The sequence below is a fragment of the Manis pentadactyla genome, chromosome 6, assembly GCF_030020395.1.
Source record: "Manis pentadactyla isolate mManPen7 chromosome 6, mManPen7.hap1, whole genome shotgun sequence".
Taxonomy (NCBI): Eukaryota; Metazoa; Chordata; class Mammalia; order Pholidota; family Manidae; genus Manis; species Manis pentadactyla.
In genome coordinates, this window is record NC_080024.1 from 57,517,864 (window position 1) to 57,545,120 (window position 27,257).

The 27,257-nt window shown below is 34.7% G+C and overlaps 1 protein-coding gene across 50 annotated transcripts in view; it reads left to right on the plus strand.

The window, feature by feature from the left end:
• TTN (titin) overlaps nt 1-27,257 on the plus strand; it is a 263,454-nt gene that overhangs the window by 106,781 nt on the left and 129,416 nt on the right. For 27 of the 50 annotated variants that reach the window (XM_057503886.1, XM_057503834.1, XM_057503857.1 and 24 more), the window contains 51 exons: nt 587-673; nt 906-986; nt 2,002-2,085; nt 2,479-2,562; nt 4,540-4,623; nt 4,848-4,928; nt 5,069-5,149; nt 5,318-5,401; nt 5,665-5,766; nt 6,184-6,288; nt 8,102-8,182; nt 8,367-8,444; nt 8,679-8,762; nt 8,931-9,014; nt 9,315-9,398; nt 9,615-9,698; nt 10,420-10,500; nt 10,804-11,019; nt 11,975-12,052; nt 12,256-12,330; nt 12,536-12,628; nt 13,405-13,482; nt 13,692-13,850; nt 14,065-14,148; nt 14,327-14,404; nt 14,911-14,994; nt 15,258-15,341; nt 15,543-15,626; nt 15,862-16,221; nt 16,508-16,591; nt 17,660-17,734; nt 17,895-17,978; nt 18,228-18,305; nt 18,519-18,593; nt 19,249-19,341; nt 19,945-20,022; nt 20,947-21,015; nt 21,165-21,254; nt 21,388-21,684; nt 22,510-22,590; nt 23,368-23,442; nt 23,945-24,028; nt 24,190-24,273; nt 24,439-24,522; nt 24,684-24,767; nt 24,929-25,012; nt 25,178-25,261; nt 25,423-25,506; nt 25,672-25,755; nt 25,917-26,000; nt 26,162-26,236. In XM_057503886.1, coding sequence (XP_057359869.1) covers nt 587-673; nt 906-986; nt 2,002-2,085; nt 2,479-2,562; nt 4,540-4,623; nt 4,848-4,928; nt 5,069-5,149; nt 5,318-5,401; nt 5,665-5,766; nt 6,184-6,288; nt 8,102-8,182; nt 8,367-8,444; nt 8,679-8,762; nt 8,931-9,014; nt 9,315-9,398; nt 9,615-9,698; nt 10,420-10,500; nt 10,804-11,019; nt 11,975-12,052; nt 12,256-12,330; nt 12,536-12,628; nt 13,405-13,482; nt 13,692-13,850; nt 14,065-14,148; nt 14,327-14,404; nt 14,911-14,994; nt 15,258-15,341; nt 15,543-15,626; nt 15,862-16,221; nt 16,508-16,591; nt 17,660-17,734; nt 17,895-17,978; nt 18,228-18,305; nt 18,519-18,593; nt 19,249-19,341; nt 19,945-20,022; nt 20,947-21,015; nt 21,165-21,254; nt 21,388-21,684; nt 22,510-22,590; nt 23,368-23,442; nt 23,945-24,028; nt 24,190-24,273; nt 24,439-24,522; nt 24,684-24,767; nt 24,929-25,012; nt 25,178-25,261; nt 25,423-25,506; nt 25,672-25,755; nt 25,917-26,000; nt 26,162-26,236 — 4,932 coding nt within the window. The remainder of the gene's footprint in view (nt 1-586; nt 674-905; nt 987-2,001; nt 2,086-2,478; nt 2,563-4,539; nt 4,624-4,847; nt 4,929-5,068; nt 5,150-5,317; nt 5,402-5,664; nt 5,767-6,183; nt 6,289-8,101; nt 8,183-8,366; nt 8,445-8,678; nt 8,763-8,930; nt 9,015-9,314; nt 9,399-9,614; nt 9,699-10,419; nt 10,501-10,803; nt 11,020-11,974; nt 12,053-12,255; nt 12,331-12,535; nt 12,629-13,404; nt 13,483-13,691; nt 13,851-14,064; nt 14,149-14,326; nt 14,405-14,910; nt 14,995-15,257; nt 15,342-15,542; nt 15,627-15,861; nt 16,222-16,507; nt 16,592-17,659; nt 17,735-17,894; nt 17,979-18,227; nt 18,306-18,518; nt 18,594-19,248; nt 19,342-19,944; nt 20,023-20,946; nt 21,016-21,164; nt 21,255-21,387; nt 21,685-22,509; nt 22,591-23,367; nt 23,443-23,944; nt 24,029-24,189; nt 24,274-24,438; nt 24,523-24,683; nt 24,768-24,928; nt 25,013-25,177; nt 25,262-25,422; nt 25,507-25,671; nt 25,756-25,916; nt 26,001-26,161; nt 26,237-27,257) is intronic. The other 23 variants (XM_057503858.1, XM_057503863.1, XM_057503871.1 and 20 more) reach the window with 15 other exon arrangements.

A 27,257-nucleotide genomic window follows, 5' to 3' on the forward strand; every position in this document is an offset into this window, starting at 1 on the left:
CTTCGTCTTTCAACTACAAGTTTTAAACATTTCTATTTATGTGTATGTATATGTGTACATATATTACTAAACAATTCACAAATCTGAAGCTACCAAAGTAAAGACACTCTTATATAGTATATTTTATGTTGAGTTGCACTTATGTATGATTTAAATAAATAATAACATTCCCTTTGTTTCCAGTTTCGCTTTAAAATTACATATTGTTTTTTAATTTAAGGAAAGTTTTGTTTTATGAGTGATCTTCTAACTTTACTATGCAATGCATTCCATTGCATGTAATATTTCCTATCCTCTCATTTATATGAATAGACCCCAATGGATTTGGTAAAGACCATATGACGTGTGAAGAAGTTGTGTCTATTTGATTACCTTTTAATAATGTTTGATAAAGCTTGCATGTGTTATTTGTCCCTATAAATCAAAACATGATTTGTTTTCTTGTCGATATCGAATTTGTTCTCAAGCTACATATTAACCCATTTATTCTGTGTCTGAAGACTTAAATATAGTGTACAATCTGTGTATTTGATCTGCTGTCTTGTCCTAGAAAAAGAAATACTAATGTGAAATGCTCTCTTTAAAGTACCAGCTGTGCATACAAAGAAGATGGTTATTTCAGAAGAAAAGATGTTCTTTGCTTCTCACACTGAGGAGGAGGTGTCAGTCTCAGGTATAAGGCAGATTTGAATGTGGGGGCTCAAATGGAAAGGCTTTAGATGGATTTTTATCCCTCTTCTTATCTAATTTGTGATTAGGTAGGCACCTCTGTCTCCAAGTAATCTTTGTCATCTTTTCATTGCACATTTGTCTCTGTTTTAATTTGTGTTTCAATATTCCTTGTAAATTACAATTACCACCCATAACATGACATACCAGTAATTAAAACGTACATTTTTTTAAAGTCCCTGAGGTACAAAAGAAAACCGTAACCGAAGAGAAAATTCACGTTGCTGTTGCCAAAAAGATTGAGCCTCCACCTAAAGGTATTAGTAATTCATTCTAGTTTTAAAATCTTTTACAAGTTCCATAGTAAGCATGTGACTATATTAATATTACGTAGTAGATTTGGTCACACCGTCAGCAGACCTATAGCTACTGTGTACAGGCGACTTTATGGCAGGGGATGGGAAGACCATGAGGAAGGCACAGGAGAGAGGAATGAAAAGAGACCGAGGCTCTGTTCTCCCTTCAGGGAACTTACAATCTAGTGGCCGACTATTCAGAAGTAGAAATATCATGTTCTAAAGCCAGCTCATACCAGCTCATCAGAGCAGATGGTTAAATTTGCATGAATTGTGCCACCCAGCGTTATAATCCATGATTAAAAAGTTAAATTATATAAACTTACAATTAAATAAATTACATCTAAAACTACGGTAATACTCAAAACTCATTACCTCATTTTTTTTTACTGCATTTCACTATTATCTGTGCTTCTGAGGTTGTTTATGTGATTGTGCCTGTGTGGTGGAAATACTAGATAATGGTGTGCTATTGTGCATCTCTTCTCATCTCCATGACAATGACGTCCCAGTTGGTGGCCAGGGTGGGAGTATTTACACCAGCAGGATTCAAAGTTGGCAGCTGCTATGAATTAGGGCTCTGCCTGTTCCCCTGCTAAGTCAAATTGTTAAACATTTAGGATACACAAAATAATTTCATATAATCTAATATACTTGTTCTAATGCAGCTGCTTTATAAATGTAGTTTCTAAAACTGGTGTCCGAGGAGCAAACACTGGCACCTTTGGGGAAGGGACGCCCCTACCTGTTCCTAGGAAAGTGGAAGTTCCTGCAGTTAAAAGTGAATAACACTCAAATATTTTCTAATTAACCATTTGTCCGTTTCTGTTTACGCTTCTTTCTAACACATAATTTTCTTGCACTCAGTTGGTATAATAGGGAAACGTCTACTCTTTGTTTAATTCTAAGTCCTGCAACAACATATGCCTTGTCACAATGCACGATTTCTCAAAAACGGCACTTATTTTTTTTAAAGTCCCTGAGCCACCTAAGAAACCACTCCCAGAAGAAGTGGTTGCTGTTCCCGTTCCTAAAAAGGTGGAGCCCCCACCCGCCAAAGGTAGACTAATATTTTTGAAAAAATATTCTTAAGTGTCTGTCTTCTTTATCTTTTCCTATGGAAGCTGTGTATTAATGAAATATGCAAACCATTTGTAATACATTTAATTCTGCGTGCGTTGACTTCATTAATCTGTGGTAATGTGCTACTCAACTCTCAAGAATGCTTTTAAACTCTAGCGTGCTAGCTGGGTGTTCGTCGGCTTCATGTAATGTACGTGGTGTCTCCAGGGTATTGGTTTATTGAGCGTACACTGCCATCATGAGGAGAACATGTGAAATTACTTCCTAAATTTTTATACTCTTACTGAGGCTTTATACTTTAATGTAATCTTAAATGTCTCAGAAGGAGACTAGAATTCTCAACATTCTTTCAACAATGGTATCTTTAAAGTTCCCGAAGTTCCCAAGAAACCTGTGCCAGAGGAGAAAAAGCCTGTCCCGCCACCCAAGCCAGAGCCTGCCGCTCCTCCAAAAGGTACACCGGACCTGATCGTGGGCCACCCTTCACCCTAAATGCCAGTCCTTTGCTCTATATGGTCTTCCTGTACGTGCTACGCTGTCGCTCTGTTTTGTGTGTTTTACATTGTCCCTGGTATTTTCCATTTGTTTGTCAGCTTCAGGGGCCATTCTCTGAACATGCGCTGTTTATATTTATGATATTGAACATTCCAAAGACACTACCACAAAGTGTTTTTAAAAGAAGTGATTATGTTAAACTATCTTAAATTTATAATATCTTCCCTCTAGAGAAAGAAATATTTGTGAAACTCATTTTCTATAGGCATGTTTCCAGGAAAAACTCTATTATCCCTTCATATATGTGATTTTTTTTCTCAATAAAAAACACTTTTGTGAGTTACGACAAGATGCAAAGATGTTTGGCAGAAATGAATGCGATCCAGATAAAGATGTACACAGCACTGCTAGGAAGTGGCCTCTCTTCCAAAAAGTCAATAATGGAGAGTCTTGAACAGTTGGAAACATACTGAGTTTTGACATTTACTTTTTCTTGAGACATTAATTGAATGTCAGTATTTGCCACAATCTTGTTATGCTAGTCAGGGGACCTTTCACATAGGTATGTCTGCATTCAAAGGTGCTAATATTTTACTTTGCTTTCTGGATTTGGTTTGCTTATTTGCTTGTTTTGATTTTTGGTGATAAACAGCACGGCTGCATAGAGGCAATCAAGCTACAAACCACACACATCTGGTCAGTTATAGAGATTCAGCAAGAATTCAACATTGCCCAGCTTAGGAGAAACCAGGCTTAAAAACCATACATTTTAAATAGTGTTCCCTTTTGACTGAATTCCCCAAGTTGCCATTTTTTTTCCTGAGTAAAATCTGCTTCTCTCTTTCTCAAACTCTTGGCTCTTCCAAAATTCTGGATCTGTTTTGAAAAATCAAATGATTTCTGATTACCTAATCATTAAAATATAATGATTATATGAAAATAAAATTTATTGAAAAGCTCATATTACTGAAAACAATACTAACACCAAAACGACTTGAAGACATGAAAGCATGTCTCATTTAACCATAGGACAAATACCCATAGTAACATGTATATATGCATAAACATCCCATTATATTTAACATATACACCCCTACATGTATTTTTGTATAATTCGATCACAATATTACAAATGCCAAGTGCAGAGGTGCAGCAGTTCACAAAAACTGCCAATATCTTATTTAAAATGGAAACAATTGTTGCCAATAATGCGCACTATTAAAATACATCTGCCAATTAAAAGTCAGCACTGGGATAGATAAACTAAACCCATTGCAGACCTGTTTTTGGGTCAGAGATCCTGTTGAAAACTATGATGCCTCTGAGAAGAGCATATATGTGTATACTCACAAAACTTCATATACAAAACTCCCCAAAGCCATTGACACATGGATATCAGATTGAGGGACCTACTGTACAATAAAGGTGTTTCCTTGTTTTAACGACACTGCAATTGCAACACACACAAAAAAAAATTAGAAATGGAAAAAAGTAGTAACTGACATAGACACAAACCATTCTAAAGACATCTTAATCTAAGATAGTCTTAGATAAACCCATTATCATTATGTGTTCCATTTCTTGATACAAAGTACAAAGAGATTTTTCTATACTATTTTCACATTCTATATTTTTCGTGTAATCACTGACTAGTTTGTTTTTATCGAAATCATACCAGTTCATAAGGAATGAATTCTGTACATATCCTTCTCTGTATATAACTTATTTTTAATTGCCTAAATGCCTCTTAACATTATTTGCAATGTTTAGTACGTTGTGACCTCTATAACATTATCATTCAATTGTCTGTATTATTTTGCATTATAGAAAATTGGTAACAACATTAATGAACTGCATAAAGATTTGTGTATGTGCCTATGCCCATTCAAAGAAGTGTAATATGTCTGAACTAACATTTTGTTTTAAAAACTTTAAGTCCCAGAGGTGCCAAAGAAACCTGTCCCTGAAGAAAAGATTCCTGTTCCTGTGGCAAAGAAAAAGGAAGCCCCACCAGCTAAAGGTACAGTGACTTGCTTGGCAAAGAAGCCCTGGTTTTTATGTCTTCAGTATAAAATATTTTTATGTTTAATTATCTGTTGAGTTTGTTTAATTCAAAATGAATGTTTTATGGTGTAAGAATTCAACAGAAGTGTCTGTCCACCTGCCTACTTTCTGACAAAATAACTGTATGTTAACTACATGGGAAAACATAAAGTCAATCCTAAAAATTAATGTCTTTTCAAGTTCCTGAAGTACAGAAGAGGGTTGTCACAGAAGAAAAAATAACCATTATTACTCAAAGAGAGGAATCTCCACCAACAGCAGGTACTTAATCCCAGCGCCATGAAATCACCCTGTCTTCCTTCAAGCACTTTCACTTGCATGTTTTCTTCAGTGGGCCTGCCAGTTCTGTGTTGCTTATTTTGACTTTCTAAGAATCTTAAAATCAAATATTATCCTTCAAGTGCCAGAAATACCAAAGAAGAAAGTTCCCGAAGAAAAAAGACCTGTTCCTCAGAAAGAGAAAGAAGCTCCACCACCAAAAGGTATTGTCTCTCTGCCTTTACAAGAACCATCTTTTTGATGTTATGGTCCAAGGCAAATGATGATTTTGTTAGTTTTGGGATATGAGTGCATCATGGATACGTAGCTGTGTTTTGTTTTGGGCGTCCATGAAATAACTGAAGTTCTAAGAGTGCGTAATGTTTCTCAAGTGCCAGCTCTCCCCAAGAAACCTGTCCCAGAAGAGAAAGTGCCTGTGCCAGTTCCTGTTGCTAAGAAAGCTCCTCCTCCCCGAGGTAGGAATAATCTCAAGCCTCTGACACAAATCTTTCGGCCTATGAAATCTTGCTTTTTTCCATCTGGTGTCTTCTCTTACTGGCCGTTGTGTCTCTCTTCTGACAGAATTTTTGTGTGTGTCCATACTCGTGATACGTTTGTAACTTGTTCTCCTGTTTTGCTCGTAAAAGTGATGTACTGTGCAAATCTTCCCCAAACGCTAGGGAGAGAGAGTTGTTAAGATTCTTGATTTTTAAACTTCAACTTTAATGTTTTCTTAAAGCTGAAGTTTCTGAGAAAGCCATTGTAGAAGAAAAGAGATTTGCTGCTGAAGAAAAACTATCCATTGCAGTTCCTCAAAGAGTGGAAGTCATGCGCCATGAAGGTATCTACACAGAAGCGCGGGGAGAAATGGGTTGCACTTGTGCCCTCAAGGTCTTTTCGTCTTTCCAGTGGTGACTGTTTTACTTTAGAAATTGTCCTTATCAGTGTGTATTTGTGACCTTCTGAGACTGAGTCTTTGTGTCTACGTTGGTCCTGAACCATTCTAAGAAAGTGATGGGGTGCTAAAAATGTGATCACTGCAAAAGTGGCCACACCTGAACGTGATTTTAATAGTCTGCTCAGTCTTGGGTTGTACCGTGCCCTCGTCTGAGATCAGTGCTCTCCCCCTTGTTACGGGGGGTGCTGTGAAGCCCTGCCCCACACACCAGCCTCATCTGCCTGCAGGAAGCACATGGGTATCGGCGGTATTTCAGGAGGCCAAATTTAAATTCTATCTTGTCTTTTAAAATATCTGCAGAGGAGGAATGGAGTTACTCAGAAGAAGAAGAAAGAGTGTCCTTTTCAGTTTATAGAGAAGAGGAAAGAGAGGAGGAGGAGGAAGCAGAGGTCACAGAATATGGAGGTAAAAATGCAAAGGAGCTAGAGATGATCTGGAGTCTTGATGAGGTGGTTTTTTTTCATAGATTGTTTATCAGATGAATGAAAGTGACACAAATTCAGTGAACATATACTGGCCTCATTAAATGTATCTATTGATCAAAACACAAGATTCAAGAGCATTACTTAGAGTTAAACATCCGATCTATTTCTTGTCATCCCCTCTTACTTGGCTGTAGAAGAAAAAAAAGGCTTCATATTCCCAAGTAACTAGTGGTGTAGGTATTTCCATGTACACTTATCCTTTCAGTGGACATGACTTTGTTCCAGCCTGGCGGGCGGGCATAATCTTCACCTTAGCAGTCTAATGTCTATATCTGGGTGACATAAAGCAGTGTGGACAGCACAACTCACTAACGTGTCCTGACTCATGGTTTTTAAATGAGCAAGAAATTTTATTACCTTATAATATTCCAGAAGTCAAGGCCATGTTTGAGAGTGCAAAACTGAACATGTAACTACTTTTTATATTTCATAGATGGAGAAATCAATTGTGTAATATCTAGATCAACTTCTAATTCAGATGTGCCCATACCCATAGTGCTAGTTCTCTATCATTTCTTAAGGGTTGAACATCAAGCCTTATGTCAATGTTGGGATATGTTTTCAATGAATTAACACACCACTAGGTTTACTGCTGAAGTCTAGCATTCTGGATAAAGCTGTATATCTAAAAAAACTTTGCTAAGAAAGTTCTAATATACCTCTGCTTTACAGAGAAATGAGTATGTTTCTTAACAAATTAACTCTCTTCCTAGTGAAAAGATAAGAAGTGTACATTTAGATGCCCTTGAGTGCATCTCTTGATAATAAAAGATGCTCTGTCCCTTCTCCACTTGAAAGAAAAGCCCATGTGAAGCCCACCTGTGTGCTCTTAGTGGAATGGCTTAGAACAGAGCAAGATGAGACGCGTTCCTGAGAGGAAGTCTACCAGTTCTGTTGTTCTTTCTGGGAAGGGAAAGCCGAGGTGTTGGGCATGAGTCAGGAATCTGATAGGGTCAGAAGGGCCCAGCCCTTCTAAACCAAACATTGCATGTACACCAGGAAAGTTCTCATTGTATGAATACGGGTCCAGTTTTGACAGGATGCATTATACATTTCTTTCAGTACTAGACCTAAGGAAACATTCTTATGTTTTCCTTAGGCCCGAAGGATTTAGGGAAAAGATGGGTAGCCTCTTAAGTTTATTTCTAATGTAAAGAGATGTGTTTATAACTAGATCTTACTATTCTGTAATTGACTTTGTACGTATAGGCTCAAAAATCATAGGAAGACTCTAACCTCTCCCACTATACCTGCCTCCAAAAAATGGGGGGGTAAAAGTTAACTTCCAAGTTTTCATTTTTTCTTATATAACACAGGTTTTTTCTTTCTTATAAACCTATTTATGATTGCTCAAATATATGTTCCTGCCCTGCAGACTTCAAATCTAGAGTGTTCTTCTTATTTTTTAAATTTATCTTCAAACCTGTGTTCTTGTTAATTTAGCCACTAGAATTGTTTTTTTGTCTTGGATTGGTCCTGTTCTTCTGTGTTTACAAGCATCATTATCTTTACAGTACACTTGAAAATTAAAGTAGTGAGACTTACCTCCCATACCTTTTATGAAGGTGTATGATTTGTTCAAAATATTCTTCTTTGAGTATTTTAAATTACAATAATCAGGGATTTGACAACTGTTAAACTTTTACTATTTTAGTTACTCTTTGAAATAATTAGAGCTGAAGTTAAAAAAAAAACACTACCACTTACCTTCTTTAAAATTGATGTCTTTAAAGTGATGGAAGAGCCTGAGGAATACATTGTGGAAGAAAAGTTGCACTTCATTTCTAAGAGAGTGGGAGCTGAACCAACTGAAGGTACACTGACACTTAAATAAATGAGTCTTAGCTCTTGGTGTGTCTGCTTGGCCCCATTCTTTATGTTCTCTTGTCGTTAATTTATCATCTGTATTGAAAATGTTGTCTGAATAACAAGATTTCTTATATGTTTATTAAAAAGAAATCTAGACTCACTACAAGTGTATTTTATAATCTTTTCAAGTGCTCGAGAAGCATGAGAAGAAAATTGTAGCAAAACCGAAAATTCCTGCGAAAGTAGAGGAGCCCCCACCAGCTAAAGGTACACCTCTCTCTCAAAGAAATGTGATAGCATTTGTCTCAACAGCTATAAAGCCTTCAATCTGAGTAATTCCCTAAGTTTTTGTCAGCACCTATGTATAAATAATTTTGTTGAATATTGTCATTAATGTTTGTGCATATGTCTGATCTTTTCAAAAAGTGAGTTCTAAGTGCCAAAATGATGTCACTTCTTCTGTAATGCAAACTAATATTTGTAAACCTAATCTTTCCAAAGTTCCTGAAGCACCTAAGAAAATTGTGCCAGAAAAGAAAATCCCTGCTGCAGTGCCTAAAGAGGAAAAGGTGCCACCAGCAAAAGGTATATAAGGCTTCCCTTTGTTCTTGCGTAAGTCTGTCTTTTTTACCCTAAATTGATACAGCCTCCATATTTTTATAACAGTAACAAAAAAACAGTGTACCTCTGTTTAGTGTTTTTCATTCTTTTTTCATACTGTGTGTTTGACCATGTTGCCTGATATTTTTCAAGTTCCAGAAGAGCCAAAGAAACTAGTTCCAGCAAAAAGGGCTCCTCCCAAAGTGGTTAAGATAGAAGAACCTCCTCCCACCAAAGGTAAATGAGACCCCACCACCACAAAAACTAGAAACACATCTTATCTTTCATCCTCTCCTGCCCTCCTTGGGTCGCACTTTTATATGGAGGTCATTGGTGTATATTGGGGGTAACGGTGTATTACTGCCTTGTCCATGCATGGAGTATTATAGACTTGTTGTGAACCTTGTAAATTGTTTGTGTGTACCTTGTAAATTGTTACATTCTAAAAAACCACAGTGCTTTCTGGCTGATACATAATATTTTTTAAAATTCCACTTTAAGTAATATAACTCCAGAATCCTAAAATTATCTTTCAAGTGACTGAGCGGCACATGCAAATTACCCAAGAAGAAAAAGTTCATGTTGCTGTAACTAAAAGAGAGGAGCCTCCAAGAGCAAAAGGTACCTGGAGCTTTTCGATACACAAAGCATTGTACTTTCCCCCATTCTCCTTACCAGATACACTGTCAGGGGTGTCAGGTGGTGGCGGTATTATTTTAGTTGTTGTTTTCTGTGAAACTAAAAATGTCAAGTCTTTTATGTTTGCATTAGTGTTATCTATCTTTCTGTGGTTTGAATGAGACAAACAATTCTTTAAAGTGAAATATGTCTTTAAAGTGCCTGAGGAACCCAAGAGAGCTGTTCCAGAGGAAAAAGTTCCAAAATTCAAACCTAAAAAAGAAGAGGAGCCACCAGCAAAAGGTATACCAATGTTTTAGAAGATCAAAATAAGCATGTAGGTATTGAAACAAATCTAGTGGAATTGGAATCCTTAGAGAAAATAATTTAAATATGCATTACAAAGTAAGTGATGCATCTGCTATTTTGTATCACTTCCAAACCAAACAATTCTGATACCAGAAAGTACTCCCTCTCCTTTCTAAGAAAAAAAAATCAGAAGCTGCCCCCAGACATGTGTACTTGCCCTTAAAATGTGCTTGTCTTCCAATATTTCCATGTATTAAATTCACCTGCCAAAATGTTTGTTTTGTATGGCAATCTTTGATGGAATTTAAAAATTTTTAAATCCTGAATTTTTAGCATTGTGGCCATAGAAATTATGAAAATACCTTAAAATTAAGGTGAAGAAACTATATACCACACATTTCTGTCTGAGTCTTGTGGATAGTCATTGTTTATGCTGTCTGGTTGTCTTTTTTAAATCTCTTATAAATAGTACTTGAAATTCCTAAAGTTGTTCAATATCTGTGAAGTACTAATAGCTTAGAAAAAAGCATTCATATGTATATTAGTCCAAGTTTATTTCCAAGTCTTTTGATCTTTCTTGCCACTTAAATGAAAATTTTAAATGGCAAGCACAGTAACAGTCATCCTTGTGCTGGAATTACTCATACACAATGTCTCTCAACACATACATATTCAAAATCCTGCAATTCACTTTTAATAATTACTCTTTCTAAAGTGACTGAATTCAGGAAAAGAGCTGTTATGGAAGAAAAAGTATCCATTGAAGTTCCAAAACGAGAACCTCATCCTGCAAAAGGTATATTGTGCTTTGACTAAATAATAAAATAAAGCATGAAACTACACAGCTCTTTGCCTGCTACTTCCTAATCTGAATCCCACCCGTTATCGGCTTATTGTTAACTAAATGCAGGAAATCTAACATTTGAAATCATAAATAGCAAATGTACGTTTTGTAATGCCTTGACCAGCACAGGACAGTCAAGGTGTCCCATAACCAGTGCATGAGACCATCACAAAGGAATTAAATCAAAACGCATTGTCACTCTCATCCCTAAATGGGCTTCAAGTAAAATGCTTCCTGCTGTCAATGTTATTCTAGAAGTAATTGTAACTGAAGAGAAAGAATGGTTTTACACTCAAGAAGAAGAAACTGTTTCAGTACAACGGGAAGAGGCCTATGAAGAATATGAAGAATATGATTATAAAGAATTTGAGGAATATGAACCAACAGAAGAATATGACCAATATGAAGAATATAAGGAGCGTGAATTTGAACATTATGAAGAGTATAAAGAGCATGAAGAATATATCACAGGTATGAACAAACCTGTAGCCACATTAACTATGTGCAAATTCCATTAAAATAGGAAAAAATTGGGATGCCCAAAGAAGTTTGCAAAGAATTTTTGTTACATTTGGCAAATTCAGAATTTTTTTTCTTAAATAACTTCAAGAAAAAACTCTCTACAAATTTAAGATTCCTGTAAGACTTTGGTTCTGGGAATAATCGAATTCCCCCTCATTTTTGCTTGTATACAAAACAGCAAACACCCCTAAGTTTCTTTCTCAACCAGATTAGCAGTTTATGGGCTTCAAGCACCCATGACCATTCTAATTAGATGATCGAAAATTTCTGAACATCTCCTATTCTGAAGGTTGTTACTATTACACATGATAGGTTATTGAGAAAATACATTACCCTCAAGGCTCCCATATCAAAACTTGACAAAGTCTACTTCAAAAGTAACAACAAAAAAGAAGGGTAGCACAAGTGATGGGTTTTACCTAACGAAGATAAAATTTGCAGGCCTATATCTTCAGATACAAATCATTTATTTTACTCAAAAACTAAGTTCTTGGTGTAATTTTGAAATGAATCAATATTATTTCACTTAGTTTCTAATGCTTCATAGCTGAACTTTGAGAGCATTTTGCGTAGTTGTACAGAAAGCATTACAAATCAATATTATATAGAGACTAGTTGTAATCACAGTTTTCTCTACCTGAAGTGAAATGAAAGTATTATTATTTAAGAGAGAGTTATAATTACCTAAATGAAGTGAAAAGCGAGGAGGATAGGGCACTGTGAACTGTTTAGGTCATTTAAACCTCATTCAATTTGGATCCCTAATTCTCTCTCACTTCTAGAGGCCATGGCTACACTGTAAATAGAAGCTATATTACATTAACTCTTTCAGTCCATTTATTAAAATTAATTTTCATTTATGTTCTGAAGTCTAATATTAAATCCCCTGTATGTACTTTTAAAGAACCTGAGAAGCCTATCCCAATAAAACCTGTCCAAGAAGAACCAGTTCCCATGAAACCAAAGGTCCCACCAGCTAAAGGTAGAGTGAGAAAAACATTATCGGTCCTGAGAGACCTGTGTTTCCTTGTCTGTCATACTGTAAATCCGTGTTGAAGTGGCAGTGTGCCAGTCCTGTGTGTGTGTGGGAATATGTTGTACATTGTATTTCTTAATTTTTTGTTCTTAGTATTCTTGAGAAATCTGGCTCAAGTTTTTAAATCTTTTAATATTGATATTTTTAAGTGGTGAAGAAAGCTGTCCCTGAAGAAAAAGTACCAGTACCCATTCCTAAGAAACTCAAACTTCCACCACCCAAAGGTACATTAAGAGTGATAACCACCAAAAACAGCTTCGTGACTTACATTGTGGAATGTCTTACTACCTGGTGTGCTGTTCTTTGGTTTTTTTCTGAGTGTATTGTTCTGGTCCTGATTCTCACATTTTACAGTTGTTCATGTATTTTTATTTACATGGTATTCATGAGGTTGGTTTTAATACTCTTCAATAATTAATATCTTTAAAGTGACTGAAGAATCAAAGAAAGTTGTTGAGGAAAAAATACACATTTCAGTTACCAAACGTGAAAAAGAGCAGGTGACCGAACCCGCTGCTAAAGGTATAATAATTTCCTTCCTAGATTGTGGGCTTTTACTATGTGTCTTTTAAATTCAAAGTAGCTATGTTTGTTTTATTTTGTTGTTGTATGTCCCTTAAATTAATCATTAGTTGAATATCAGATGTGAAAATGTGTAAATACAGGATAGGAAAATAATGTTAGCTTTAAAAGGAAAAGCAACTTCAAAATATATCCACAACCTCTTATACATGGCTATGTCCTGCCACATGGCTACAATATTTTTAAAACAGAATGTTTGCATTTAAAATCAATGACCATTTGGCACATTCCTGATTTATCTAAGTTGATGTAATATGATAACAATATTCACTACAGTTCAGTAGCTCTTTATTCATTGTAAAGTCATTTTGAAGATTAAAAAGAAAATCTAACTCACTGTCTAGTCATTTTTTGAATGTGCTTTTTATTAAGGGTGAAGTAACTTCCCTGCAATTTCAGAAAGTATACATATCCAGAAGTAAGTTTAGCTTTTTAGTAAAGGATATTTCCTGTAAGCAGAGAAACTCGAACACTAAACATCATTTCACATTTGGACTTTCTCAGCTGTAGAAGAGTACTTTGTATATATTTATTCCATTGAGATTCAGAATTATTTCCTTGGAACAAATAAAGTTTCTTTGAGATGAACAGTCACATATCTATCATGTGAGAGGTACTGGGAAATTTGTTGCTGTCTGCTTAAAGTACAACAAAACAAGTCTTGGCTGGGTGGCCTGTTGCTGACAACAAAATTTCCTTATAATTAACATTTCAAGTGCCCATGAAGCCCAAGAGGGTTGTCACAGAAGAAAAAGTACCTGTTCCCAAGAAAGAAGTAGCTGCACCAGTTAGAGGTACCTAATCCACTCTTCTTCACATGTTGCTTGTCCTCTTTGCTATGAAATTCGTGTTCAGTTCTGTGTGTGAAGTCCTGTGGAAGAGCTGAAGCCTATTTTTTCTTCTGTTACAAATGCCCATGTTCCTAATGTGTTGTATTATAAAATGTTCCTAATTTTGTTGAATAATTGGAAAGTGTTCAACCTAAAAATAATAATCTTTGAAGTGCCAGAAGTACCTGAAAGACAAGAACCAGAAGAGATTGCCTTTGAAGAGGAAGTTGTAACACACGTAGAGGAGTATCTTGAAGAAGAAATAGAGTACCTTCACGAGGAAGAGGAACTCATAACTGAAGAAGAAGTGGTACCAGTGACACCTGTCAAAGGTAGACTTTATCCCCTACAAAAGGATATGCCACAGTATCTTTGGAGTCTGGGTGTCTAATTTGGTCAGATCCTGGGGTTTATTAGCACCGACGACCAATTCTGCTTATTTTACAAACAGAACTTTTAGATACTGCTGTATGTTATCTACAGTTGTTTGTCACATTCCATATCTTTTATGCAACATTTCCAAAATTCTTAATAATATCTTTAAAGTGCCTGAGGTACCTAAGAAACCTGTTCCAGAAGAGAAGAAACCTGTTCCTGTTCCCAAAAAGAAAGTTGCTCCACCAGCAAAAGGTATACCACCATTCATATCAGGGCATATAAAAGCCTTAATTCTGCATATAAATAGTTAATTATCTTCCGAGTTCAAAACCTTGTGACTGTTGCTCTCTGTTGTTAGAAATGTTAATTGCTTTGTATGGATGTGTCCTAACTAGTAGTTAGAACTTACCAATAAACAATATCTTTAAAGTGCCTGAGATTCCTAAGAAGCCAGAGGAGAAAGTTCCTGTGCCCATTCCTAAAAAAGAGAAGGCTCCACCAGCTAAAGGTACATCCTTTCTCATCCACCAATGAGATAGTATAATGATTTACTCATTTAGTATAACTTAGTGAGCCATAGTAGCTCTTTACCCATGATGATATTAACAATATTAGTGCCAAGATAGGGACTACTCAACTGGTTATAGGAGCGATTTGCCATGTATTCATCTCTGAATCTTGCTATCAGAGAATGCCAATGCTTAATGCTTGGCTCCTCCTTTTTAGTGGAAAGTTCTTAGTATATAATAGATTCTTTTTCTAATACCAAAATGGACAGTATCACCATTTACTAAGCATTGTATGTTGTCTTTATCACCATTCTATGTTTTCTTCAGTGTTCTTTTTTTAATTTCTGTGCTTTGCCTGTGCTTTGTTTTGTGGTCATTATTATTATTCTTAATCTTAAAGTGAAATTGTTAGAATATCTGTGATGCTTCAATTAAGTCCTAAAGTTGCTGGGTTCTTATTCATGGGTGAAAAATGTGACACTAACCCCGTTTGATATCTTTAAAGTGCCTGAAGTACCAAAGAAACCTGTACCAGAGGAAAAAGTGGCAGTACCAGTCCCTAAAAAGGTGGAAGCTCCACCTGCCAAAGGTACATTAATTTTCAGTTGCAAAAATGTTTTGTTTCATATTTGCATGTGAGAAAAAAAAATAATTCATTCAATTCCATGCTCTTTGGGGATGCACCTCTTCAATATTCCTTTATGGAAGAGAAAATATTTTATTTTAAAGATAAAATGCTTCTTAAAATACCTTGGTCACACTTTTATTACCTCACCTTAAACTTTCTGAGATTATGCTTGGGCTCAAAATTTTATGTCCTATAAAATTTTTCTCTAAATCATTTCTTTAAAGTGCCAGAAGTGCCCAAGAAGCCTGTGCCTGAGAAGAAAGTACCAGTTCCTCCTTCTAAGAAAGTAGAGGCTCCACCTGCAAAAGGTATATCACTTCTTCATTTACATAGGGAGAAAACCTTTTGTTTATGTGTGTTCACATACAAATTCCCCCATAACATCACATGTTTTAAAAAATTGTCCTGTTAGAAATACAAAAGTCAGGTATATTGTGATTTGTTTTCATACCTATTGTTCCAAGCCATGTAAAAGAACACACTTTTAAAGACACATAATATCTTTAAAGTGCCAGAGGTGCCTAAGAAGATCATTCCAGAAGAAAAGAAACCAGCACCTGTTCTGAAAAAAGTGGAAGCACCACCACCCAAAGGTACATTAACAGGCAAAATAAATAAATAAAGATACTAACTGGCATTATGTCATAAGATACTAACTGGCATTATGGCATTATACAGCCTCACTAATTATAATTAATGCCTGATGACATTTACTTGGATGATAATTGATGCTTTGTTTTGACAGAATATTTGCTTTTCATGTTGTCCCATTATTATGAATATTGTCCATAAAAGTGATGCTTGTATAATTGAATAATATCTTTAAAGTGCCAAAGAAACGCGAGCTAGTTCCAGTTCCTATAGCTCTACTTCGGGAAGAAGAACCTCCATTTGAAGAAGAAATTGCTCCTGAAGTTCCTTTGGAGGAAGAGGAAGTTCTACCTGAGGAGGAGGAATTTCCTCCCGAGGAAGAGGAAGTTCTACCTGAGGAGGAGGAAGTTCCTCCCGAGGAAGAGGAAGTTCTACCTGAGGAGGAGGAAGTTCCTCCCGAGGAAGAGGAAGTTCTACCTGAGGAGGAAGAAGTTCCTCCCGAGGAAGAGGAAGTTCCTCCTGAGGAGGAAGAATTTGTACCTGAAGAAGAGGAAGTTCTTCCAGAAATTAAACCTAAGGTGCCAGTATCAACACGAGGTATAGCAATTTTTTTGGAGTCAAGGCATCTTTTGTGTTGAATTCTGTTTTTCCATCTTTTTGTACTATGTTGTCTACCATCTAAATCTTAGAAAACATCCTGGACATATGTGCTCTTATTATTGTGTGTCTGTCAATTGTAAGTTATCTGAATGTCTTTTCAAATTTTATGATATGAAATCTTATTTAGTTGTTTGTGATCTTAGCCTCCTTTGTCTTTTTGTTATATATATATATACAATACTGTGCATGTGATTTTTAATGTCTTAAAATGAATGTTTTTAAGTGCCTGAAGTGCCAAAGAAACCTGTACCACAGAAGAAAGTCCCTGTTCCTGTTCCTAAAAAAGTGGAACCTCCACCACCCAAAGGTATACCTCCCCCAAATAAACACACATTCTTTATCCATAGCTTCACCACAAAAATCATGGTGGAACTGGGGGTTAGGAAAAACTGTATGTATAAAATAGTCACATTTTTAGTTCCAAAAATGTTCAGGAACCCTGATACCCATATTTCACTTGATGCAAAGCAGTATTCAAGAGCAAAGATAAAAGGAAGTGCCACCAAAGTTCTACCCAATTCCCTATTTTATTAAACATCATAATTTTCATATAGATATTTTACAAAGCTAAATTATCTACACAAAAAGCTACCTGAAAAACATGATGAAATAAAATTCCTAAAATTCATCCTTCAACCATTTATATTAAGTGCCTTTATAAAAAGAGAATAAAAGGAAAAAAAGGTTAATGTGTTTATCCAAATACTGAGTAATAGCGTATGTCTTCTGAACCATACGTATAAATGGTAGCCTTGCAGATTTTGACTTTTGCTTTGGCTATGTACTTTGCTGTGTTAGCCTGAGCAAGTCTTTTAACCAATCTGAGCCTCAAGTTCTTCTCCCATAAAATGGGGATCCTAATATCAGTCCTAGTGTGCTTAGATAATATAGTGAGGATAAGATAAAGGTATGTAAAAGAAGTCTCTCACTGAATGAATTACCCAGATTTAACATATTCAGTCAGCTCATAGTGTAGGACAAAATGAATATATTTGTGCCTTAAAGCTCAATAACATTTTCTGCAAAAGCTCATGGTATCACTATTCTAAATCATCATACAATCAATGAAATGGTGAAGCTGATCCCTTATTGTATTTCAAGGGTTCAGAAATATTTTATAGATAGTGATTTAATAAATTACTAGTGAAATTTAAATGAATTAACTGACAGCATCTCTCCTCTGATATTCAAATAGGTTGCTAATCCCTTGCTCTACAAAGCCTAATTATGTTCATACAATATGAGCTCCCAGCTTCCATTATGACCCCATCTTGAGTGACTGTTGCATGTTGGGTCTTTCTCTGTGTGGACTTCTTGTGTTCTCTCTTTTTTGTCCCTCACAATAAATTTGTATCATGAAATGGTGTCTTTAAAGTGCCTGAGGTTAAGAAGAAAGTGCCAGAGAAGAAAGTGATCACTCCCAAGAAAGAGGAGGCTCCTCCTGCCAAAGGTACTGCTATTCCCAAGCAGATGAGTCACTGCCATTTCTTTCCATCACCTTTAAAAGTTAGAATGTCCCATTTGGGTATTTGTTAACATAACTTGTGTTATTGTTGTGTCCCATTGTCTCTGTGAAACTGAAATTATGCAATAAAATAATATCTTTAAAGTGCCTGTGGTGCCTAAGAAACCTGAACCAGAAAAGAAGGTGCCTCCTCCTGGTCTTAAGAAAGCAGTGGCTCCTCCTGCCAAAGGTATATCACCCCGAACGGGGATGCGTTTGCTGCATCAGTGTGCAACTGTGGTGCTGGATAGCTGTGATGTTTATCCACATGAACGTTTGCTTTGCGTGGTCTCTGTCATTTACAGTCATCATTTGTAACTCTGTTACACCCATATTTGTGCTATGTCCGTTTTTCCATGTTGTGTTGATGTACTTAATGTTGACTTTCTGTGTATGTTGTTTCTAAAAATAAAAATTCTAAACTCATATATCTTTAAAGAGCCAGAAGTAGCTAAGAAACCAGTCCCTGAAGTACCCACTGCTCTTCCTAAAAAAGTAGAGACTCCAGCAGTAAAAGGTAGAATATCTCTTTAATGGACCGTAAATCTTAAACCACTCATCTCTTTATTTTTGTCTTATTAACTGTATCTATGAAATGTCAGTGTTTTGTCTTGTGCATGTGAGTTCTGATATTTACTCCCTTGTGTTGAAAAACAGGCAACTTGTTCTTTATGTGCTCTTCTTTGGTTCTTGCATTTTTAAGTGCCTAAAACAATCAATATCTTTCAAGTTCCTGAGGTACCCAAGAAAGTTGAAGAAAGACGAATCATTCTCCCTGAAGAAGAGGAAATTCCACCAGTTGAAGGTAGATGACTTTCTAAGAAAATTAGCATTTTCAAAGTAATCATTATCTTACCATTGTCTAATATTTGACAGAGTTAAATACACATCTCACTCCAAGAAATAACATATTCAGACTCTAAAAGAAATTTTTCTTACCTAATAAAAATTGGGTAGGCAAACGGAAACTAACTGAATCTTTCTTACATGCATAAGCTGTTTGGTTATTGTTTGTTTTATTTTAATGAGACTCTTTTAAGGGAAACTGTGTCTGCCATGCGAAATTTTTCATCAAATTACTTGGTTGTCAATTTTGGGATACACTTGTACTAGAGAGATTTCAATTAAGCCTGAGTAACTGGTACAGAAAATCTGATTTCTGACCCTAAATGGATGTTTGACCTCAAATAAGCCCTCCTCTATTTAAAATAATAATCATCATTTTAACTATGCTCTCTCCGAAGTCCTTTCCAATTCTAAAATTCTGGGAAGGTAGAAGCTTAACATATTTTGAGACCCAGTCCATTTTTTTCAAGGTTGAGTGAGTTTTTACATGTGCTTGGAAGGCTGAGCTTTGAGTTACCTATACTGATCTGACCTCAGTTTTCAGATACATTCTTTTAGTCTAATCATCAAAAGAATTATGAAAAATAATTTACAAAGTAATAATCTTTTTAAAGTGTATGAGGAGCCTGAAGAACCTATTCCAGAAGAAGAGATCCCAGAAGAACCGCCTGTCATAGAGGAGGTTGAAGAGGTGGCGCCACCTAAAGGTACAGCCACTTTTCTGAGTTGAACATTAAGAATATGCTGTGTTCAGATGTTCAGATCTTTCTCAGAATTTATCTAGACCTAATATTCATCAGTATATTTTATAACATCATATCAATGACAAATTGAAGGTTAATTATTTACTGGCACCTGAAGCTTTGTGTCCCTTTTTCCCCCACCAACATTTTCTACTGCATCTACAATACAGTTAGAATGAGAGATTACTTTTAGGTTTTTGGAACTTTAATTTTTTTCTGACCAGGCCCTACTGTAACACTTTCTCCTAGTTTCCAATTCCTAATTTTTTTCTTCAGTATTAAAGTGGAGTAAAATCAGCTTCTTTGATGTTCACTTTTTAGAATAATGCTTAGCCTATTATTCCTAAAGATTATAACAATCTTTTGCATCACTGATGATGTGTTTGCCTATGGAATTTCCAGGTAATATCCTTCCCACCTTTAGAGTCACTATTCCATATATGTAATTGCCAGTTAGGTTGCTAATATCTTTTTAAAATAAATCACACTTTTGTGTTATTTTTTGGATATGTGGATATTCTGTTCATTGCATGTCATTTTCAAAATATCCATAAAATATCTTTTAAATGCCTGCAGTGGTTAAGAAAGCAGTACCTGAAGCACCTACTCCTGTTCCTAAAAAAGTGGAGGCACCACCAGCCAAAGGTATAGCTGATCCCTATTAATATCTTTAAATTCTCACTAATTTTCATTTTAAAAAACAAGAGTCTACTTTCCCTGCTTTCTTAGAATCATTTGAGTAGCAAACATATGAGATTGATTAAAGACCAGGAAAAGTTTTACTCATCCCATATCTTTAGCCTTTTATGGAATGTTAATGGATAATTACCTATGTATATATGAATTATCCTAGAAGTTTCTTATTTTAAACAACAGAAAATTTTAATGTTAATAGAACACCTCTCTATACTTATATACACAACAATAGATCTCTCTTCCCCACCTTCCATTCATAGATTTTATTCCAGTACATAAATGGAGTTTTCTTAATTGTTACGATAATTATATCTACTGTATTACTCTACTGGGGGGAAAAAAAAACATTTTAATGCTTGGATAGTAGCTATTTAAAGATCTTCATGTCCCTTCTGTAATATTTGGCCTAAACATTCAAGGTCATTACAAAAATGCCTACTTCTCATTGCTTCCTAATTAGGTTAGTGCTCTTACCAAATAGATAAGATTATGCTCCCTAACACAGTAGACATCCTCAGCGGATACAATATTGCCCCCAGAGAACATGACACATATGTCAAGGCTTAAGTACTCTATCTGGTATCACTTGAAAAAAGTCTTTGTCAAGTTAAAAATAGTAGAAGGAGGCCAAATATTGATAATCTCTGATATTCAAAAGAAATAGAGTGGAATAGGTTCTTTGTGGATATCTTCTTGTGAGGGTATGGTTAGCACAAAAGAATGATTTGGAAAAATCTTTATTGCCTGTAAAATTGTTGTCCAACAGTACCAAGTGACTTCTTAGACTTGATTATTGGTGTTGTTTCTGACATTGTTATTTGATGTTTATTATTGAGTATTGTCAGCTAACTGAAATGCCTGATGTCTTTAAAGTACCAAAGAAGGTTCCTGAGGAAAAAGTACCCGTTCCTGTTCAGAAAAAAGAGGCACCTCTAGCCAAAGGTACATCTCTTAAAACCTGAACTTCTTTTCATCTTTTTCCATTAAGAATTTTATGTTTTATGTCTCTGGGTCTTGATTGCTTTTGATGTCTTTTGTCTATGAAAGCTTGCTCTTGATAGTCCTAAATGTTAAAAACTATATCTTTTAAGTGCCTGAAGTTCAAAAGAAAGTCCCAGAAAAGAAAATTCCAGAAAAGAAAGTCCCTGTGCCTAAAAAGGAGGCTGTTCCCCCAGCTAAAGGTATTTTTGGAAAGTTCCTTGATTTTTATGTATTGCATGAAAGCCTTTGAGTTGTTTTTATTTATATTTTGAATACTTACATTTCTTCTGCATTGAAAAATAAATAAATCCCTTAAAGTAGATGTTCTTTCAGGGAGGACTGTCCTAGAAGAAAAAATATCAGTTTCCTTCCACAAAGAGGAAGTAGTAAAAGAAAGAATAGAATTTGAAGTAGTGGAAACAGAAGTGGAAGAAGTGGAAAAAGAAGAGTTCCATGAAGTTGAAGAATATTTTGAAGAAGAAGAAGAGTTCCATGAAGTAGAAGAATTCATCAAAGTAAAAGAACATAGAGTTGAAGAAGTGCACAAAGCTGAGCAAGTCCATAGGGTAATAGAAGTTTTGGAGGCTGAAGAAGTGGAAGTTTATGAAAAACCCAAAGCTCCACCTAAAGGTACAGGGGAAATCTGCAGAGATTACACGTTGTTATATCTTGCTCAAACTAACCTTTTTAAGAAAAATACATTTAATTTTCACTTTGGAACACTAGAAACACACTTACTTGCCAGTTAAAGTCATGAAATATTTTAAGCATGAGATTAAACTACTTGATACAAAGATAAGGAGTGGTGGTTAACCAGGGTATAATTATATCAGACAAGGTAATAATAATTAATATCTATCTGTCCACTGAATTGTGGATTCTTTTTTAAGTCCCACTAAGAACTGGTATCTGAAACATGATTGTTTCAGATACCAAAATAGCTGACCAGTGTCATCAGTTGAGTGAAAAAGAAGTTCCTTGGTTCACTGAGGAGTTTACATGTTCAGGCAAAATAACTGTTGCTTTGTTAACATTTCAGTCAGCCATTCACAAACTGATTATTACTCATCAAAAGCATCCACCATTTTATGATATTTTCATCAGAGGAAGAACATTAAGGAAGTAAATGAAGTCTTGGTAATAAGACCTGCATTCTAGTATATTCTCTGGACAAACCATAATGCAAATAATTTCTCTGCAATACCACTGCAGAGCTTGCACAAATTAATAATATGTGTGTCATATGAAGCAATGCGTATGTGTATGTGCTTAGTATTCATAATTCATTTATAATATAGGTGAAATTTAGCAAAAATTAAGTCTTTTTTGAATAGTTGTGGCATTATTTTACACTGATAAAGCATTCTATGAGCCCTCACTGGACTAACTTTTAATAATAGTGCTCCATAACACTTCAAGAGTTCATTCTAAACCAAGACACTAATATCTTTGAAGGGCCTGAGATAACTGAGAAAATTATGCCTCCAAAAAAACCACCTACCAAAGTTGTTCCTCGGAAAGAGCCACCAGCTAAAGGTATTTTATTGGTTACCTAATTTTACACAGTAGCACCTTGGTTGCTTTACAAGTTTGCATTCTACTTGATGTTTTTCTTCTGTGTTTTGTGTTTTGGGAATTTCTAAAACAAACTAATGTCTTTAAAGTAGCTGAGGGCCCAAATTTCTAACCAAAAAAGAAAGTCACTGTTGTCATACCTGAAATATCCAAATCAAATATCCCTATTTACTGAATAGTGAATCCAGCTTTCCTTCTTTTGTACTATTTGATTCTGTGGTCACTAACAGGCTTTTTGTTAAATCCTTTTTTCCTATAAATTATTAATTTTAATAACCTACTAAATATAAATACATAGTAAGTGTGTGTTTATGTCCCTGCTTTGATCATTTTTGCGGCCCTGTTGAATTTCACAAAAAACAATCTGTAATAAGTAATATACGCTTATACCTTTAAAGTCCCTGAAATATTTAAGAACATTATCACTGCAGAGAAAGTACCAATTATTCCACCTGTTTTGGTGGAACAAACAAGCAGAAATAGCACCAGCTGAAGGCATCTTGATTTTTCTTGTTAAGATCTTATGAGTCTAACATGGAAAATTCCCTTGGATTTCTGTTACTGCATTTGTTATCAAAATTCAACTCACTTTAAATACTGTAATACATTTGTTAAAGTGATGGCTGTATTGTATACTGTGTCTATATGTTCTGTGTTTACACTTCTTTTATGCTCTGCTTGTTAAAAATGTTTACGAATGTTTAAAGGTAAAATAATTATTACTTACTATCTTTAAAGTACCAGAAGTACCCAAGAAAATTGTGGTAGAAGAAGTTCATGTTCCTGAAGAGCCCAAATTGCCACCAGCTAAAGGTACCTGCCTTTGCTGATTCTCCACTAATATAAACCCCCTTTTATTCACTTACTATGGAGGAGAGAGAGATCATTCTCCTCTCAATACCTCAGTGTAGTTGAATGATGGAAAACTTAAATAGATATTCTATAACATAATCCACCCTTTTGTGACAATCTTCTGGGAACAAAAGCATAAGCCTAAATAAGCAAAAATTAAGCAATATTGACCCCCAACTTCTTTTTCAAAAATCATTTATCTTGGAAGCTATTGTAAAGTAGCTCTGGAACCAATAAGCATGTCACAAAGAATAGGAAATGATGCAATGCCCAAAGGGTTTCTAAAACAACATTCAAGAATTCATCTACAAGGCAGTCAGTCTAGAGAAATACACTGACAGTGTGTTTAGTTGACTTACAATTTTGGAGTTTTTTTACATTCTCCTGATAAGATGCCCCTTTTTGTCTTGATATTTTATATCCAATTGCAACATTCTTAAAACCAAAACAAATATCTTTAAAGCCCCTGAAGTACCAAAGAAAATTGTTCCAGAAGAAAAGATTCATGAAGCTGTTCCTAAAAGGCCTGAAGTTCCACCAGCTAAAGGTATTCACTGAGACTAATCACAACATGAATTAACTCTTTGTTTAGTTATTCATGGTTAAAAATGAATATGTGTGATATTAAGTCATTGTATTTTGTTTGTTTATACTCTTAATATCTTATATTTGTTATTTACAACAATTAATATACTAATATCTTTAAAGTTCCTGAAGTGCCAAAGAAAATTGTTCCGGAAGAAAAGGTTCATGAAGCTGTTCCTAAAAGGCCTGAAGTTCCACCAGCTAAAGGTATTCACTGAGACTAATCACAACGTGAAATAACTCTGTTTAGTTAATTTAACTCATGGTTAAAAGTGAATATGTGTGATACTAAATCCTTGTATTTTGTTTCTTTATACTCTTAATGACCTATATTTGTTATTTACAACAATTAATATACTAATATCTTTAAAGTACCTGAAGTACCGAAGAAAATTGTTCCAGAAGAAAAGATTCACGAAGCTGTTCCTAAAAGGCCTGAAGTTCCACCAGCTAAAGGTATTCACTGAGACTAATCACAACGTGAATTAACTCTTTGTTTAGTTATTCATGGTTAAAAGTGAATATGTATGATATTAAATCCTTGTATTTTGTTTCTTTATACCCTTAATGTCTTATATTTGTTATTTACAACAATTAATATACTAATATCTTTAAAGTTCCTGAAGTACCGAAGAAAATTGTCCCAGAAGAAAAGACTCACAAAGTTGTTCCTAAAAGGCCTGAAGTTCCACCAGCTAAAGGTATTCACTGAGACTAATCACAATGTGAATTAACTCTTTGTTTAGTTATTCATGGTTAAAAGTGAATATCTGTGATATTAAATCCTTGTATTTTGTTTGTTTATATTCTTAATATCTTATATTTGTTATTTACAACAATTAATATACTAATATCTTTAAAGTTCCTGAAGTACCGAAGAAAATTGTTCCGGAAGAAAAGGTTCATGAAGCTGTTCCTAAAAGGCCTGAAGTTCCACCAGCTAAAGGTATTCACTGAGACTAATCACAACGTGAAATAACTCTGTTTAGTTAACTTAACTCAATGTTAAAAGTGAATATGTGTGATATTAAATCCTTGTATTTTGTTTCTTTATACTCTTAATGTCCTATATTTATTATTTACAACAATTAATATACTAATATCTTTAAAGTTCCTGAAGTACCGAAGAAAATTGTTCCGGAAGAAAAGGTTCATGAAGCTGTTCGTAAAAGGCCTGAAGTTCCACCAGCTAAAGGTATTCACTGAGACTAATCACAACGTGAAATAACTCTTTGTTTAGTTATTCATGGTTAAAAGTGAATATGTATGATATTAAATCCTTGTATTTTGTTTCTTTATACTCTTAATGTCTTATATTTGTTATTTACAACAATTAATATACTAATATCTTTAAAGTTCCTGAAGTACCGAAGAAAATTGTTTTGGAAGAAAAGGTTCATGAAGCTGTTCCTAAAAGGCCTGAAGTTCCACCAGCTAAAGGTATTCACTGAGACTAATCACAACGTGAAATAACTCTGTTTAGTTAACTTAACTCAATGTTAAAAGTGAATATGTGTGATATTAAATCCTTGTATTTTGTTTCTTTATACTCTTAATGTCTTATATTTGTTATTTACAACAATTAATATACTAATATCTTTAAAGTACCTGAAGTACCGAAGAAAATTGTTCCAGAAGAAAAGATTCACGAAGCTGTTCCTAAAAGGCCTGAAGTTCCACCAGCTAAAGGTATTCACTGAGACTAATCACAACATGAATTAACTCTTTGTTTAGTTATTCATGGTTAAAAGTGAATATGTATGATATTAAATCCTTGTATTTTGTTTCTTTATACTCTTAATGTCTTATATTTGTTATTTACAACAATTAATATACTAATATCTTTAAAGTACCTGAAGTACTGAAGAAAATTGTCCCAGAAGAAAAGGTTCACGAAGTTGTTTCTAAAAGGCCTGAAGTTCCACCAGCTAAAGGTATTCACTGAGACTAATCACAACATGAAATAACTCTTTGTTTAGTTATTCATGGTTAAAAGTGAATATGTATGATATTATATCCTTTTATTTTATTTCTTTATATTCTTAATATCTTATATTTGTTATTTATAACAATTAACACACTAATGTCTTTAAAGTTCCTGAGGTGGCTAAGAAAAGTATTCAAGAAGAAAAATCAACTGTAGTTGTTTCTGAAGACACAACAATATACAGTGAGTGTAGAAAAATTGGTGGTTCTTTTTGGTTTCATTGTGTTTGTCTTCATAACTTTTAAAAGCAAATATACTAATATCTCATAAAAGCCTAACATGCCAAAAATATATGGCTAAAATTAAATAATTTGAATGGCTGTTGGCCTCAGACAAAATATACTTCCTCACCAATTTAAAAAATAAATAGCCCTATAGGTATGGCATTGATGATTTTAGAAGTCATTTTGTCTTGCTGAACTTGTTATTGTCTTGTTAGCCTTGTTTTATGTATAAATGTCTTCTGTTTTGAAGCAATTCATTTTCTCAGACTGTGAAGTAACCTACTTTTAGTTCAAAATGATATTTTAATTGGATTTTATAGAATCAAAATGTCCCACCATTATTCATTTTTTACTCTTCAAAGCAATTGTTGGAAACACTTTGGCAGCACTGCTCGAATGACCATAGGTTTACAAGGCCATTAGAGCCTCAGAGGACTTCTCAAGCCTTTTTGTCTTTCATGTAAATTTATGCTTAAATAATTTGAGGAGTATAATAATCTGATTAATAAAATATTCTGAATAGAGTACTATTATCCAATCATCTAAGTGGTAAAAATGCTAGTAGTCAAGATATTCTCCATTTATTTTAATCTAAAAAATTCCCTGTTAAACCTAAAATTTTTGTCACCCTGTAATTCTAGGTTGAGATGAAAACATAAGATGACTCTCTCCTTTGAATGGCCTTTCTGTACTTGAGTTTGACTATTATTATCAGCCAGTTTTCCTTTCTAAAAGCTGGAGAAATCTTGATTTTCTTCACTTACCTTATTTTCTAAATATTTAATCATTTTTACTATTCTGCTTCCAATCCCTAAACTATGAAGCCATAAACTCGACATGGCTTGAAAGTATGGATAACTAGGTTCCTGGAAAGCAAAAGGATTTACATTAATTTCTAGCAAGTCAAATATAGGAGAATGCTTGATGTGCAACTCAACATTGACCCTCTTCTTTATGAACAAATCCATAAAAACTAAGAA